Source organism: Aulonocara sp. 'chitande type north' Nkhata Bay, linkage group LG7 (genome assembly GCF_057382095.1).
Source record: "Aulonocara sp. 'chitande type north' Nkhata Bay isolate Kocher_YH1m ecotype deep benthic linkage group LG7, A_spYH_male_GT1.1, whole genome shotgun sequence".
Classification (NCBI taxonomy): Eukaryota; Metazoa; Chordata; class Actinopteri; order Cichliformes; family Cichlidae; genus Aulonocara; species Aulonocara sp. 'chitande type north' Nkhata Bay.
This window is the reverse complement of record NC_141350.1, coordinates 65,946,795-65,962,093: the sequence shown is the minus strand read 5'-3', so window position 1 is coordinate 65,962,093 and position 15,299 is coordinate 65,946,795. Positions and strand designations below refer to the sequence as shown.

General features: G+C 39.4%; 2 protein-coding genes across 2 annotated transcripts; both read right to left on the bottom strand.

The window, feature by feature from the left end:
- Positions 1–424: 424 nt before the first annotated feature.
- Positions 425–3,403, bottom strand: LOC147326699 (uncharacterized). The gene is made up of 2 exons (XM_086302658.1): positions 3,332–3,403; positions 425–2,722 (listed from the first exon to the last, which is right to left on the bottom strand). The coding sequence occupies exon 2, from the start codon at positions 2,714–2,716 to the stop codon at positions 1,595–1,597; it is 1,122 nt and encodes a 373-aa protein (XP_086158784.1). The 5' UTR covers positions 2,717–2,722; positions 3,332–3,403; the 3' UTR covers positions 425–1,594.
- A 6,360-nt stretch (positions 3,404–9,763) lies between these two features.
- On the bottom strand, positions 9,764–12,677 carry LOC147326698 (uncharacterized). Its single transcript, XM_086302659.1, has 2 exons — positions 12,392–12,677; positions 9,764–11,652 (listed from the first exon to the last, which is right to left on the bottom strand). Exon 2 carries the CDS (start codon positions 11,644–11,646, stop codon positions 10,702–10,704), a length of 945 nt encoding a protein of 314 aa, XP_086158785.1. The 5' UTR covers positions 11,647–11,652; positions 12,392–12,677; the 3' UTR covers positions 9,764–10,701.
- Positions 12,678–15,299: the final 2,622 nt, after the last annotated feature.

The window sequence follows — 15,299 nt, the reverse complement described above, 5'->3', positions numbered from 1 at the left end:
GTATTCTAGCATCCAGTTCACAACAACCTGTAACTCGCTACTGCAGGTGAGGCAATTCAACAAAACAGGTCGACTTACTGTGCAGGAAGTTTCATTTTAAAAAACTGGTTTGGTCATGTCGTTACCTCTGTCATTAATTTCATTCTTCATGAAACCATGAAACTGGCTGCACATAAAGAAACAGCCTTTTGAGCTGTAGCTGTTTTCTGTAGCCTCCATTCTCTGCTTCTTACTCTGTATTTCTGCTGCTGTCTTTCTGCCACCCTGTTAGCATTTTAACCACTTATGTTGCTGTTATTTTCAGAAGTGACCTTAATTGGATGAGAGGTGAGAGGATGTTCAGCTGAAGTGTTCAGATAAAACAGACAGCTTGAAGCTTTTGAGAACGATATAGAGATTTCTTGATTTATTATAGACTCACCAGCAAAACAAGTTGTAAACTACATAAAAATAATAAAGCAAAATATATCTAATGGCAAAACAAATGCATCAGAAAAGAAGAGAAGCTACTTCCATCCACTCACTTATTTACAGCGGGTAGCTCCACATATTTGGTTTGGCAGATTTTTGGCAGCAGATGCCATATGTGACAACGGGGTTTATAATCCTCCCAGGCTTTAATAACGAGTCCTTTGCTTGTCTGGCAAACCTGCAAACTATCCTATGGAGCCACCAGAATAAATGCAACAGAAAAACAAACACTACAAATGTAACAAACATTATTATCAAAAAGAAACTATTGTTAATAGTGAAAAATTTAAAACAAAGAGGCTAGGATGTCACCAGTTGGTGAAACCCAGTCACCAAGCATAACTATGCTACACGCTGAAGACCTTCCAGGAGAGACTACAGAAGTGATTTTCTTTTTTTTTTTTCCAAAGTCCAAGAAGATATTTTCCCCAAAAAGTCAGTAATCTTTGTTTATTATGAAGTTGCTACTAGTCTTCCTGAATATCTCAAAATACATCATAAAAATACACAAGGTCATATAAAATAATCTTATTAAGCTGTAACCATAGACTGTATATAAACGATGGATGTGGACACCATGATGTCAGTTAGAGCCAGTTAGTATTTGGGCTGCTTCTATATTTGTTTTTTGCAGTCAGATGTGATCACTGGATGATCCAGTGAATGAGAGGGTGGAGGGCACAATAATCACCTCATGCTAGCTAGCTTAATTAGCAAGCTGTGTCCAAAGAGCGTGCAGGTTTTCTGTCATATATCCTGTTCCAATGGTGGATGTTCATTTCAAACATGTCCAAACTTTCAAATGTTGATCTGGGTATGTACAAGTAATCCCTGTAAGTCCAAAGCTCAATTAAACACTCAGTTTCACACAGTTTTTTTTCTATTCTTTGCTGCATAGGATACCAGTGAGAGAGAATAACCATAATATTTTCATGTCAGGCACAGAAGCCCCGGCTGCCAGCTACACAAACTTTGTGTTCACAAGGGCAGCCAACCAGGAAACATGTGGTTGATGTGAAGATGAGCAAGATGGTCCTAAGTTGAGCCTGACTGCACTCTTGAAAGCAGTATCTTAACTGTATTCAATGTAAGAAAATTCCATTAGCAAAACTTTTGTCTTGTTTTAACGTAAAAAAGCATTCTTGACCACATAAGCTGACACAATGGGCGTGTTTTGGGCTGGAAGAGTGATTGGAGCAACAGTTCTGATGCCAGTGACTGACCCCTGAGAAATGGCTTGCATGACAGGTCTGGAGGCTATGTTGTTGGTGACGATAAAGCGGGATGTTGTAGTATTGTAGACAGGCTGTCTCACATAAGGTGTAGGCACCGACATAGGGGACATAACGTAGGTGACAGGCATGGCAGCTGTAGGGTTAGACATTGGTATGGATGTAAATATAGGACCTGTAGGGCTAGAAATAGGTGTAGGAGGAAGCTGAGGATGTTGGGGGTGTGACACTGGAGCAGGCTGAAACATAGGAACTGAAGGACTTGACACTTGTGCAGGCTGAGGCATAGGAACTGTAGGACTTGACACCGGGGCAAAGGGAAGCATAGGAACTGAAGGACTTGACACTTGTGCAGGCTGAGGCATAGGAACTGTAGGACTTGACATCGGGGCAAAGGGAAGCATAGGAACTGTAGGACTTGACACTTGTGCAGGCTGAGGCATAGGAACTGTAGGACTTGACATCGGGGCAAAGGGAAGCATAGGAACTGAAGGACTTGACACTTGTGCAGGCTGAGGCATAGGAACTGTAGGACTTGACACCGGGGCAGGGGGAAACATAGGGGTTGTGAGACTAGTATTAGCCATCATACTGCAAACCTCTTCCTCAGTACTTTGTTTTGAAACAGCTTCATACACCTTTTGCAGCATGGTGGTGTGCTCAATCTGCAGAGCACCAGAAAGGACCTGGAAGTTCTCTGTGAGCCTTTGGTTCACCTCGCTGAACTTTTCCTCAATGCTGCTAGACTTGAAGAAGGTCTTAACAGTCTTGGTTTGAGAGAATTTTGCCATCAGATTCTTGGCAGAGTTCAAGATGACGTAGAGTTCCCTCAGAGCTCCATCGACAGTATCAGAGATTTGGCTTGGATCCCTCTGTCTGATGTTTAAAACCAGTCCTTCAACAGCTTTGACTCTGTCTGCAATCCGACTGCAGTACTCCTTATTGGACTTCATAGTGTCAGCCATCTTTTTGATTTTTTTGGTAAGCGACAAGATACCTTCAGCGTAGTCCATGATCAGCTGCACAGAAAGTAAAACAGTTAACGTGATTGTAGTGGTGCTACGGTGAAGTAAACTCAAACAGACTGAGCTAAACTGAGCTGAACCTGAAATTTTCCAAAAGGATAAAGTTTGTATGTGCACACAACAAAAAGGGTTAAAATCTCATTTCAGCACTCATGATAAGCTGGGATGTGCCTATGTTAAGCCAATTAACGCCATAAACCTTCCAGTCAGACGTATTACGGTGTGTTCAGACTGAAAGTGACTGGAAGGATATGTTTTGTTTTTGCCACTGCAACCCTTTCCCCTTTCACCTTCTTGGAAAAATACAATGTGTGAATACAAAATGGGAACTACCAATACAAATAAAAACCTTTTTTTTTTTTTTTTTTTAAAGATTTGATTTCTCTTCAAAGTTGTCTCCTTGTGCACCTCCTCCTCCTCCAGAAATCTTTCAGTTGGACGTATGAAGGTGTGTTCAGACTGAATGTGACAGCTTATATGCAAAGTAACTGGAAGGATATGTGACGTTTTCCACTTTTGTCTGGGAAATCCCCCAAATTTCTTAGAAAAATACAATGTGTGGTCATGAAGTGGGAAACTGCCTATACAAACAAAAAATCCTACCTTTTTAAAATTTGATTTATCTTCAAGGTTGTCTCCTTGTGCACTTCTGCACTCCTAGTCTGCTGTTTTTAGATCCCTCTGTAGAAGTCCAAGCCCAGAAACCTGGTGGATCATAAGAAGATAAGTTATTTATTTCCTAACCGCCCAGAGCTCATGAGCAAAGGCAAAGGTCAGAGTTGGTCAGAGATGGAAATACTTTTTTTCCAGTTTCAACCACAGCAGTCTTTCATTTATTTATTTTGTATGTGTGATATAGGCCACATCTATGTGGAGATGCCACTCATCTGCTGGACTTGTGGGCCAAAATCACATTTTGAGCCCGCCTGTATTCTTTGAAAAAAATTAGTTCTTCAGGACAAAGTGTACACAACGTTTCAAGTTATGGGGTGGTTTTGGCTCAGGTGGTAGAGCAGATCATATACTGATCGGAAGGTTGGTGGTTCGATCTTTGTCTTCCCAGTCTGCATGTCAAGTATCCTTGGGCAAGATACTAACCCCAAATTGCCCTCCGATGTGTTCATCGGAGTGTGAATGTAGATTAGTTTGCACTTGTGTTTAGAAGTGCTTGAATGGGTGAATGAGGCGTGTTGTATAGAGTGCTTTGAGCACTCTGGGAGAGTAGAAAAGCGCTATATAAGAATCAGTCCATTTACCATTCAAGCATTCTCTTTCTCTTTTCCTTTAAAACCAACAGTTGTCACTCCACCCTTCTACTATATTCTCGCTTTAATTATTATGAGGAACTGGTAAGTTATCCAAGGTATTCAAAGCTCAACCCTGAGTCTGGTTTTGGAGGCATTCCTGGCATCGTATTAATTCTCTTTTGGGTGTCTTCATATTTTGTTTCACATGTTTTCTTGTATTTGTTCTCGCAGTTTTTCTTGCTCATCAGTTTAATCATCTGTCCTTGTTTTTTGATAACAACTTCGTTTGTACGCCTCCAATGTTTTTGCTTCCTTCGTCACTGTTCTTTATGATTGTCTGCAATGCTGTATACAGTCTTAACTCTTTCCTTGTCGGCTCTCAGTTCATCAGTTTGCTTTTTTACCTGTTTTGTTTTAGCCATTTGTACTTTGTGCAACTCAGGTGTTTTCATATTAGCCATTGAAAGTTCACTTTTTGTTCTTTAAGCGCTTCTGTGTGCTGCATTTGCGCAAACTTTCTGCAAATACTCGACTGCCTTTCGAATACTTTTTAAAGTTCTTGTCTGGCAAATGTGTGTTGAATGTTTTTTTGTTCTCAGATCTCTCTTTAAAGAGATTTTTACCTTCCTGCGGTTGCTTCAGCAAAGTCAGATTATATATTTTTTTGTCATTCTTTGGAGCAAATTGAATTCAACAACTGATGGGATTTTTCCCATCTTATGAACAATCAGCATCATAAGCTTTGATCTCAGACACATCATTTAAGTAGTCTTCACCAGAATCGGCTCTTCGGTCTGTCTGTGAGGACTGCCTTTAAGATAAGGTGGTTTTTTTTAGCATGAAAACCACAACAGCCTCCTGTCAACAGCTTATTTTTCATACTGGGGATAAAACGGTTTTGTTTAGATTAAAAACAGACCCAAACCAGAACCCAAATTTTGAAAAAAGCTAAAACAATAAACCACAGTGTAAGACATCTTATTCCCACAACAACAACATGAGATGTCACAGGAAAATTGGGTGCAGTTTCAGTCATAAATTATATTTTTTACTTTCATTTCAGCAGATTACAGAAGTACGAAACGTTTACTTGCACATCCTTTCATAATTGACCAGCACACCTGTTCTTTGTCTTTAGAATTCAAACAGCACATCTAGAGCTAGAGAGAAATTTCCATCCTGTGCAACAGCATCGTGCATTCAAAAAAAGACTTCAAGGCTTAGTTCAAATGAAAAGTGAAACTATGTTGTGAAAGGTTTGCTGGCCTCATACTGTCAATACGTGATCCATTTTCCCCACTTCATGAGTGGACATAAAGAGAGAATTTGGTGGTAAAAAGACAAACTTCAGAAGACACCTTCTCGATTTGTTTCTGTCTCTGATTGTTTAAGTGGGATTAGGACGGGCCTTTTGGATATAGATGGAAAAACTGAGTCAGTCCTTTAACAGTGTAGAAACTCTACCCGTTTCTTTAAAAAATGCAAGCATTAAGAAAGCATTCATGGCAGGACATGATGAAGAGTTTTAAATTACAAGACTGATTTTATTTTATTTTTTTAATGACAGCTACTCAATTATGCTATTTGCCTTGTCAGGGCCAAGACTGGTGTAAGAGTAAAAGGAATACATTAGCGATTATTGAAGCATTAAAGCTTCAAATCTGTGGAAGAAGATGACACAGTAAATAAAAATGTGAAGAATTTAATGGCAAGTTTTAGAAAATAACAGCTAGAATTGGGACTGTAAAGCTGTATCCACAATCAGATAGTTTAAAACAGGGGTGTCACCTTCAGTTTCACTGGGAAATGAGATTCTCATTGAGGTCCAGGCATGTATGCTTTATTGAAATGCTCCGATTTAATGCAAAATGTGTCTCACGCAGCTTTTTCCTCTCACAGTATTTCCCGTGTAATTCCCTGAAACAGTCAACAAACAGTGAGTCTCTACAGCCTCTGATCTCTGCAAAACTCTGCTTTTTGCTGCTGGGTGTATTAAAACAGAAAAAAAATAAAGACAAAAATCCCTGAAAAGAAAAATTGTCTCAAGGCAAATACATACACGTTTCTCTTTGCCCATTATAGTCTCATCTCTCAGTCTGCCTAGTGCACTGCCTCAGTACACCCGGCTAGAACCTGGCAGGCCAAAACTGATTAAAAATGGACAATATTAAAGTTACTGAAGGGCAGGATTTAGCTTCTTTAATAAAAATAAATACAATATAAAATCTAATGACATACAGGAGAAGATTAATACCATGCAGAAGATTAAAGATTGTGTTTGGTTCTTTACCGGTCAGTGCGTGTCATCAGCCTTCCTGCTCAGGTGTTGAGGAAAATGAAGCTCATTTTCATTTTTGCAGGTTTTAAAGTGATGTCTCAAACATTTCTGGCATCTGTGTTATGTCCGTCTACAGCGACAAACTTGATTGTAATAAACCTGTTTATCCTGTAAAAACCAACATGCGTAACCTTGTGTTCAGCATTCACAGGTAACGTGAGCAACAGCACTACTGCAAATAAACACAACTTACCAAAGCAGTATGCAGTAAATAGGTTTTGCACTGACTATGAGGTTGAATCATCTGTATTTAAATAATCTCTGCTGGGAGGATGAATTTTATGTGTGCAAGCTGTTAAGTTTGGGAACAGCTGCCACAAACTGTATATAAAAGACAGATCATCATCTAGTGGTTTTAGACACTGTATTAGCAGCCACCTTGTTGGTTTTTTGAATTTGGATGGGGCCATATTTACTTGAAAGGAGATCAAGAAGGTGCTCCATAAAGAAAGGAACAGAAAAAGATCTAGTATGACGCTAACATACTTCAGATATCCAAAATACCAAAGTGCATTACTGCATCACTCATCATGTTTTATGATGTTAGGCTGATATACACAGTAGGAAACACAGGGAGACTTCAAAACACGAGGAACAATGTAACACAGCTCAAAGACACACACACACACACACAATGACAAGACTGGAGGAACAGAATAGGAATATAAAAGGAGATTAACTAAATACTATATAGATGAGACACACAGAGGCCATAGCCAAACATAACCTAAGAAGCAGGACTTGGAAGGCAAAAGACAAACAGAGAGTGGTGGAGGACATAACAAATGACATCAGGATAAATAGAAACAATACAACCTATATTACAAACAAAATGAAGCTTAAACACAAATGATCCTTATAAACAAAAGGAATGACAAACCCACTAAAAAAAACCTATACAATGAAAAGAATGGGGAGAGACCAAGGGCACAAATAAACAGCATGGACAGACGGCAGGGGTACACACACACTCACAAAAAAATACACTTTTATGTGTTTGTTACTTTCCAGAGTTGAACCTCGTGCTGACAAAGACCTGCAAAGTCAACATGCCAGAGTTCTGTCAGTCCATCCTTAACAAGGGGACACTTGAAAGTGAGCTGGAGGGTCAGGTCATCCCTGCCTCAAACTTAAATACGAGCCACGGCTGACTTTGCTTTTCCAGAGTCCCACCTCACGTCCAAGTTTTTCACTTGGCAATCAGGACCAGTTTTACTGAGGATTTCTTGTTGTGTTTCATCTGTCAGGTGTAGGTTATACGTTTACAGCTAAAAATATTGGAGTTGGGGTTATTTTGCTCATTTCCAGGTCTGTATTTTTATTAGTCGAATCTACTATAGTAGCTTTGCATGGATAAGAGCTCAAGATCAACTTTTTTCTTATACTGGGCCTTGATGCAGCTGCTCAGTCCATCACCTAGCTGAGCTGACATGTTTTAGCTCCTCCCCTCTTTAAAGCAACATTCTCATTGGTTGCCCATTATAAACAGAGGGTTAAATAACTAGTTGGGGGGGGGGGGCTTCTGTGCCTGTGGCATTGTGGATATCACTGATACTGTTTCTCTGTGACATCATTAAGATCCCAGAGAAGACAAAAGACAGACAATGAGAGTTTTTTGACCTGAAATTTGACCTTTTGACTTTTGACTGCTGCACATCCGATGTACAGAAGCTCTCCACTTTCACTGTGACGCACACACAAACAGTTTTGAGCACATCAATGATTTATTTAGCTGGTTTGTTCGTCCAGTCACAACATCCTAACGCAGGTTTTCTCTTTCTGTCAGAGCAAACGTGTTTCTGTTCTGTCAGCAGTTTATTTTGAAACTGGAATCAACTGATTTTCATTTGTTCTTGTGTCCAGCAGGAGGCCCCAGAACTGATCTTAGTGTCTAGGTTTTAACTACCACTTGGTTTTGCTAAAGCAAGAAGTCTTTATTGTTACATTTTGGATGATTTAGAAAGGAGAAACATGTGACCTCCATTCCCACCTTAAAATATTGTCTCAGATTTCAATAGCCCCTCTATACATCATATATACAGTATATGAAAAAAAAAAAACACATCTTGATTGCTTAGGTTAGAATCCACTGTGGTGGTGTACAGAAGCAAAGATGGTATACAGATGTCCAAATACTTATACTTACTAACTCCACACTATTTAGAAACAATTACAGTTAATATCCAAACTGAGATGTTATAAGATGTGTGCTTTTTGTGAATCACAGAAAGTATATGTTGATTTGCTTTGACTTTTCAGTCAGGCAACATCGGCGTTTCGAGAACATGGTGTGGGTGTACACTGACGTTTTCGACAGCTGTGAATGACACTGAAAGCTCTTAGTCTCATATCATCACTGACACACCTCATTGTTTTTGCATCATTCACTCTCTGCATGTGCAAACAGGATACCTCCCTCATCTTATAGACGTTTCCTGACTCAACTTTCTATTTCTCTGAAGTTCTTATGCGAAAGAAAAAGAAAGTCCTCTCATCCAGCCTTATGTGATTAAGAAAACAGAGCTTCTCCTTATTTCCTAATAATAAAGCATTTTTATTATTTATTCTTTGATCAGTATATAAATGAGAAATCTAGTTTTACTAGAAAAACTGAATGTTCACATGTCTGAATATTGTGTGTGCGCATGATCCAACTTCAACTTTGGTAGATTAGTGGGTGACAGTGTGAATGTGAGAAGATAACTCAAACCATCAAGCTGCATGATTTAAAAGTACGGATATTGATGGTTGAACACAGAACCATAATTCCATAATGGTGTCAGTTATTTATATGTGATTTTGCTGATAGTAAATTGTGTTTAACACTGATCAGAATATCTCATTAACTTTTTGACAGCCAGCCAGGTGAGAGCAAAAATACACTGAAATACCAACAAGTCACATTCTACTTGGCCAAGATGTGTCTGTTAAACACAGTGAGTACCAAATGTTTCAGGAAAATGGTCACCAAAATATGTGTTATCCGCCATGCAGTGATTTTTCTAAAGTAGTAATACCTGTGATGTTTGCAAAACATTGCAATGAAAATCTCACAGCTGTAAGTGGTGTGCATAACCATCATGCAGGTACACTGAATGGAGTAAAAGATTACATTTAGCTTCTAAGAGATGGACTTAAAGATAACTGTAAAATCACTCCATGTAGAACAGAGTGCTTAACGTATTTAGACAGTATTTTTATTTATTGCAAAACTTTCTGTCGCTATAAACTTGAATGAATGATTGAATATAGGTTTGATTCATTCTGAAGCCTCAGTGTTAGTGTTTTAGCAAACTGGAATGTTGCTGTTATTTTGGCAGCAGAAGTGACTGTAACTGGATGAGAAGTGAGAGGATGGCCAGCTGAATCCATAAAGTCTTCAGATAAAACGCTCAGACAGCTTGAATTTGATTGGATGAACGTACAAATGATTTATTATAGGTTCACCAGCAAAAGAAGTTGTAAATTACTTAAGAATAATAAAGCAAAATATATCAAACTGAAAAGAAATGCAACAGAAAGCAACAGAAGCTACTTGCACTAGTTTCTTACACGAAACAATTTTCCAAGACTGAAGTTACATTCACTATTTCCCAGTCACCAAGCATAACTATTGTACAGGCTGAAGACGTTTCAGGAGAGATTACAGAAGTGATTCCCCCCAATCTAAGAAGATATTTTCCCAAAACAAAGTACTCACAACTCTTTTTATTATTATCTATTAGCTGCTAGCCTTTCTGGATTTTTTAAAATCATAAAATTGCCTTATTAAGTCGTAACCACAGACTGTATATAAAAGATGTAAAGACACACCATGCTGTCACTTAGAGCATCAATATTTGCATTTTAGCTGCTTGTATATTTGTTTTTTTGCAGTCAGATGTGACCACTTATATATCGCGTTTCGATGGTGGATGCTCATTTTAAACTTTTATACCAAAGTTTCAAATGATGATCTGGGTAAGTACAAGTAATCTCTGTGAGCACAAAGCTCAGCCTTCATGATGCTTCACATGGTGTTTTTTCTATTCTTTGCTGCATGTGACACCAGTGAGAGGGTATAACCCTAATAAGGTCATGTCGGGCAGAAGTCCCAGCCACCAGCTGCACCAACTTTGTTCACAATGGCAGCCAATCAGGAGAAACACAGACAAATACAAATGAGTGATAATGGGTCCGCTTTAAAGATTAAAATGACCAAATAGTCACAAAACTCAGCATAACTGTGTAGCTGACATCGAAAAGAAGGCTTCGCTCATGATGTGGTTGATGTGAACCCATTGCAAGATGGTCCCAAATTGACCTTGACTGCAGTCTTATGTTTAGTTTCATTCTTAACTGTAAACAAGTTTAACAAACTTCCTTAGAAAAACCTTTGTGGGTTTTTTTTAGTTTAACATAGCTTCTTGACCACATGAGCTGGTGGGTTTTGAGCGAACAGTTCTGAAGACAGGCATGGTGTTCGCGTTGTCAGTGACTGACCCCTGGGAAATGGCTTGAATGACAGGGGTGGAGGCTATGTTGTTGTTAACGATAAAGTGAGATGTTGTAGTATTGTAGAGAGGCTGGGCTGCAAAAGGTGCAGACACTGGCATGGAGGGAAGTATAAGATTTGTAGGGCTAGACACTGGTGTGGGAGGAAGCTGAGGATATAGAGACCCTGACAACGGAGCAGGCTGACTCATAGAAGCTGTAGGACTGGACAATGGAGCAGGTGGAAGTATAAAACCTATAGGACTGGGCACTGGAAGAGGCGGAAGCACAGAAGCTGTAGGACTGGACACAGGTGTGGGAGGAAGCTCAGGATATAGCGGGCGTGACACTGGAGAAGGGGGAAATATAGAAGCTGTGGGACTTGACACTGGAGAAGAGGGAAGCATCAGGGGTGTGAGACTAGTATTAGCCATCATACTGCAAACCTCTTCCTCAGTACTTTGTTTTGAAACAGCTTCATACACCTTTTGCAGCATGGTGGTGTGCTCAATCTGCAGAGCACCAGAAAGGACCTGGAAGTTCTCTGTGAGCCTTTGGTTCACCTCGCTGAACTTTTCTTCAATGTTTCCAGCCTTGAAGAAGGTCTTAACAGACTTGGTTTGTGAGAATTTTGCTATCAGATCCTTGGCAGAATTCAAGATGACGTAGAGTTCCCTCAGAGCTCCATCAACAGTATCAGATATTTGGCTTGGATCACTCTGTGTGATGTTTAAAACCAGCCTTTCCACAGCTTTGAGTCTTTCTGTAATCCTTCTGCAGCGCTCCTTATTGGATTTCATAGTGTCAGCCATCTTTTTGATGGTTGTGGTAAGTGACAAGATACCTTCAGCGTAGTCCATGATCAGCTGCAGAGAAAGTAAAACAGTTAACGTGACTGTAATGGTGCTACGGTGAAGTAAACTCAAACAGACTGAACTAAACTGAGCTGAACCTGATACAAACTTTATCCTTTTGGAAAGTATGTGTGTAAGGGGCTATTAGCCCCGCTATGTAGGGCTGAAGAAGTGCACAGGCTGCCCTGAACGACTAAAGGGTGGTGGGATCTGAGTCCACGACCCCCACCCCAGTACAGTTGACCCCGATACTTAATTCTATAAGAATGGTTTTAGCTGTCTGGCTGCTACAGGCACAGAAGAAGGGCTCCAGGGCCCAAACCTGCGAAACAGCGACTGCCTGGAGTGCACTGTACTGTCGAATATTCTCAATATGTCACTTCCTCTTCGCTTATTCATACAGCCCGCTAAAGGCCCTACATGGCAGTTTTCCACAAGTTATATGTATGTGCCCTCACATGTGCACACAACAAAAAGGTTTAAAATCTCATGTCAGCTCTCGTGACACTACTAGCAGAGGCATGGCTGTGTCAAGCTAGTTAGGCAAACTAAAGTCATAAATCTTCCAGTCAGACGTATGAAAGTGTGTTCAGACTGAATGTGAGAGATATAATGCAAAGTGACTTAAGGATATATTTTACAATATCTTTGGTAACCTTTTCCAACTTCTCCTGCCCAAGACATTCTTAGAAAAAATAGAATGTGTGGTTACAAAGTGGAAAACTGCCCGTACAAGTAAAAAAAATCATACCTATTTTTTAGACTTGATTTCCCTTCAAGGTGGTCTCTTTGTGCACCTCTGCACTGCTTCCAGTCTGCCTCTTTTAGATCGCTCTGTGGAAGTCCAGGTGCAGCAGCCTGGTGGAAGAGCATCACAGTTATTTCCTTTATTACCACCCAGAGCTCACGAGCAAATGCAAAGGTCAGCTTTAGATAAGGGGGGTCTCGACAATAATAGCAATACAATGCTATAAGTATCCAAGTACTGCATACTTTTATGTATGCATGATATATACTACACTGATGAGGGAGTTCATTTCAATTCAATTCAATTCAATTCAATGTACTTTATATTGTGAGGTAAAGACCCTACAGCAGGGGTAGGGAACGTTGGTCCTTGAGAGCCGGTGTCCTGCAGGTTTTAGATCTCACCCTGGGTCACCACACCTGAATCAATTGATTAGTTCGTTACCAGGCCTCTGGAGAACTTCAAGACATGTTGAGGAGGTAGTTTAACATTTTAAATCAGCTGTGTTGGATCAAGGACACATCTAACACCTGCAGGCTCTCGAGGCCTGGAGTTCCCTACCCCCGCCCTACAGTAACATATAGTGGAGCTTCCACTCGGGCCCTTTGTGATTGTCTGCCCCACCCATTCCACACATGTGTATAGAGTCCTGCGTCCTCCTTGTCAGCTGTCAGTTCATCTGTTTGTTTCTTGTGCTCACCTTTTGTTCTTGCACCTGCCTCTGCGTGCTGCATTTCATCATGCTCAGGGGGTTGGATGGGCTTTTCCCCGTCTTGTATACAATCAATTTCATAAGTACTGATCTCAGACATATTCTTTAACTCAAGTATTCACTAGAGCCTTTCATCACTGTGTCTGTGAAGATTACCTTTAAGGCTGTTTTTGCATCATGCAAACAACGAAATCTCGCCTATGAACAGCTGAACATTTTCATAAAACACAAGATTTTTGTCTTTCGTTAAAAGTCAAAACAGACCTAAGTTAAAAAAGCTTAAACAATTATCCACAGTATGAGATGTCTTATGTGTGACGTCAGAAGAACATTTGAAATAAAATAAATTTCCACTGCTTCCATTACAGTTTGCAGATCACAGTGGTTTACAGTATTTTATGACTAACCAGCACCACTATTTGTCTTTAGGATTCAAACAATGTATCAAGAGCTATAAATACGTCTCCATCCTTTGCTAAGGCATGCTGCAGGCTAAACTGGAACCACTGGTGGTTCTGGCTCACAGGATGCACATTTATAATCCCTGTGTTAAAAACAAGTCTTCAACACTTAGTTTCACTTTTCATTTAAACTATTTTTCTTCATTAATGTTTGTGATGGACATCAAAAACTCCCCTTGCACTGGAGGATGTGATCTGCCAGCCTCACACTGCTATTTCATGATCTATTTTCCTACTTCATGTGCCGACATTAAGAGAGGAGTTGGTGGTAAAAAGACAAACTTCAGAAGACACCATCTTGATTTGTTTCGGTTGTTCTTTTGTGCTTTAGGAGCAGAATTATTAGGAGAGGCTGCTTGGATATAGATGATCTGGAAAAACTTTGAATCGATCATTTTAATGTTCAGATAGTGTGAAACTAATTAAGATGAGACACAGTGGTTCACTGTGAGTTTCTTTGTCTAAAAGAAGAATGCCTTGTAGGAAATTGTATTTGCTTTTGGGCGTAGACACTCCACTTGTTTCTCATAAACGTGAGCTTTCATGCCAATGACACGTTCTTAATTATGCTGCTTGCCTTTTCAGAACAGAAACTGGTGTAAAAATAAAGTGATATTGAAAAAAAACCCTCATTTTCTTTCTTATTGCAGTTACTGCACTACATTATAGACTTTGGAGACATTAGCACTTCAATCTGTGGATGTAGACGGCACAGTAAACAGAAATCTAATGAACTCATTGACAAACTTTAATAAATAACAGCTATGACCAGAACAGTAAAACCTGACATTGTTTACACATTCAGTTTCACTGGTAAATGAGATTCTCATCCAGGGCCAGGCATTTATGCTTTACCGACATGTTCTGATTTAATGTCAAATGTGCATCTCGCACAGCTTTTTTTTCGCACAGTTGCTCCCATGTAATTCCCTTAAACAGTCGACAAACAGGAGATTTAGCTCAAAGAAACAGCCTGCTTTTAGCTTGGAAATGCAGTAAAAAAGAAAAGATAAATAAATAAAATTCTTTAACAAAAGTAAATACAATACAAAATGTAATGTCACACAGGAACACAGGATTAAAGATTGAGTTTGGTTATTTACCAGTCAGTAGATGTCATCAGCCTCCCTGCTCAGGTGTTGAGGAAAATGAAAGTCATTTTCATTCTCGGTTTTAAAGTGATGTCTCTGAAACATCTGTGGTATCTGTGTTTGTCAGTGTACAGCGACAGACTTGACTGTAATAAACCTGTTTATCCTGTAAAAACCAACATGCGTAAACTTGTGTTCAGCATCTAACGCGTTCACGTGAGAGATGTTACTACTGTAAATAACACGGGGCTGGAAACTAGAAGCTGGGAGTCAAATGTTGTGTTTTCATCAGAATGGTGCTTTGGCAATATAACAGAAGTTTAAATTGTCTCGAAGTTTTGACTAACAACACATTCCAACAAAAAAAAAGAAAAATCTGAACTAAAACTGAAACTTTGAAAAGCTTAAAATAAACCCTGAATAATTTATTTTATTTCCTTTTTTCCTCAGCTAATAAAAGTTTCCTATGGCCATTAGTTGTAATTTGAATATGACTGAACTGCTGCGTTTTGATGTGTTTAATATTTGACTCGTTTTTAGTGATTTTTCAGCAGTGTTGGGCAAGTTACTTTGAAAAAGTAATTAATTATAGTTACTAGTTACTTCTTCAAGAAAGTAACTGAGTTAGTAACTGATATTCTAAAAGT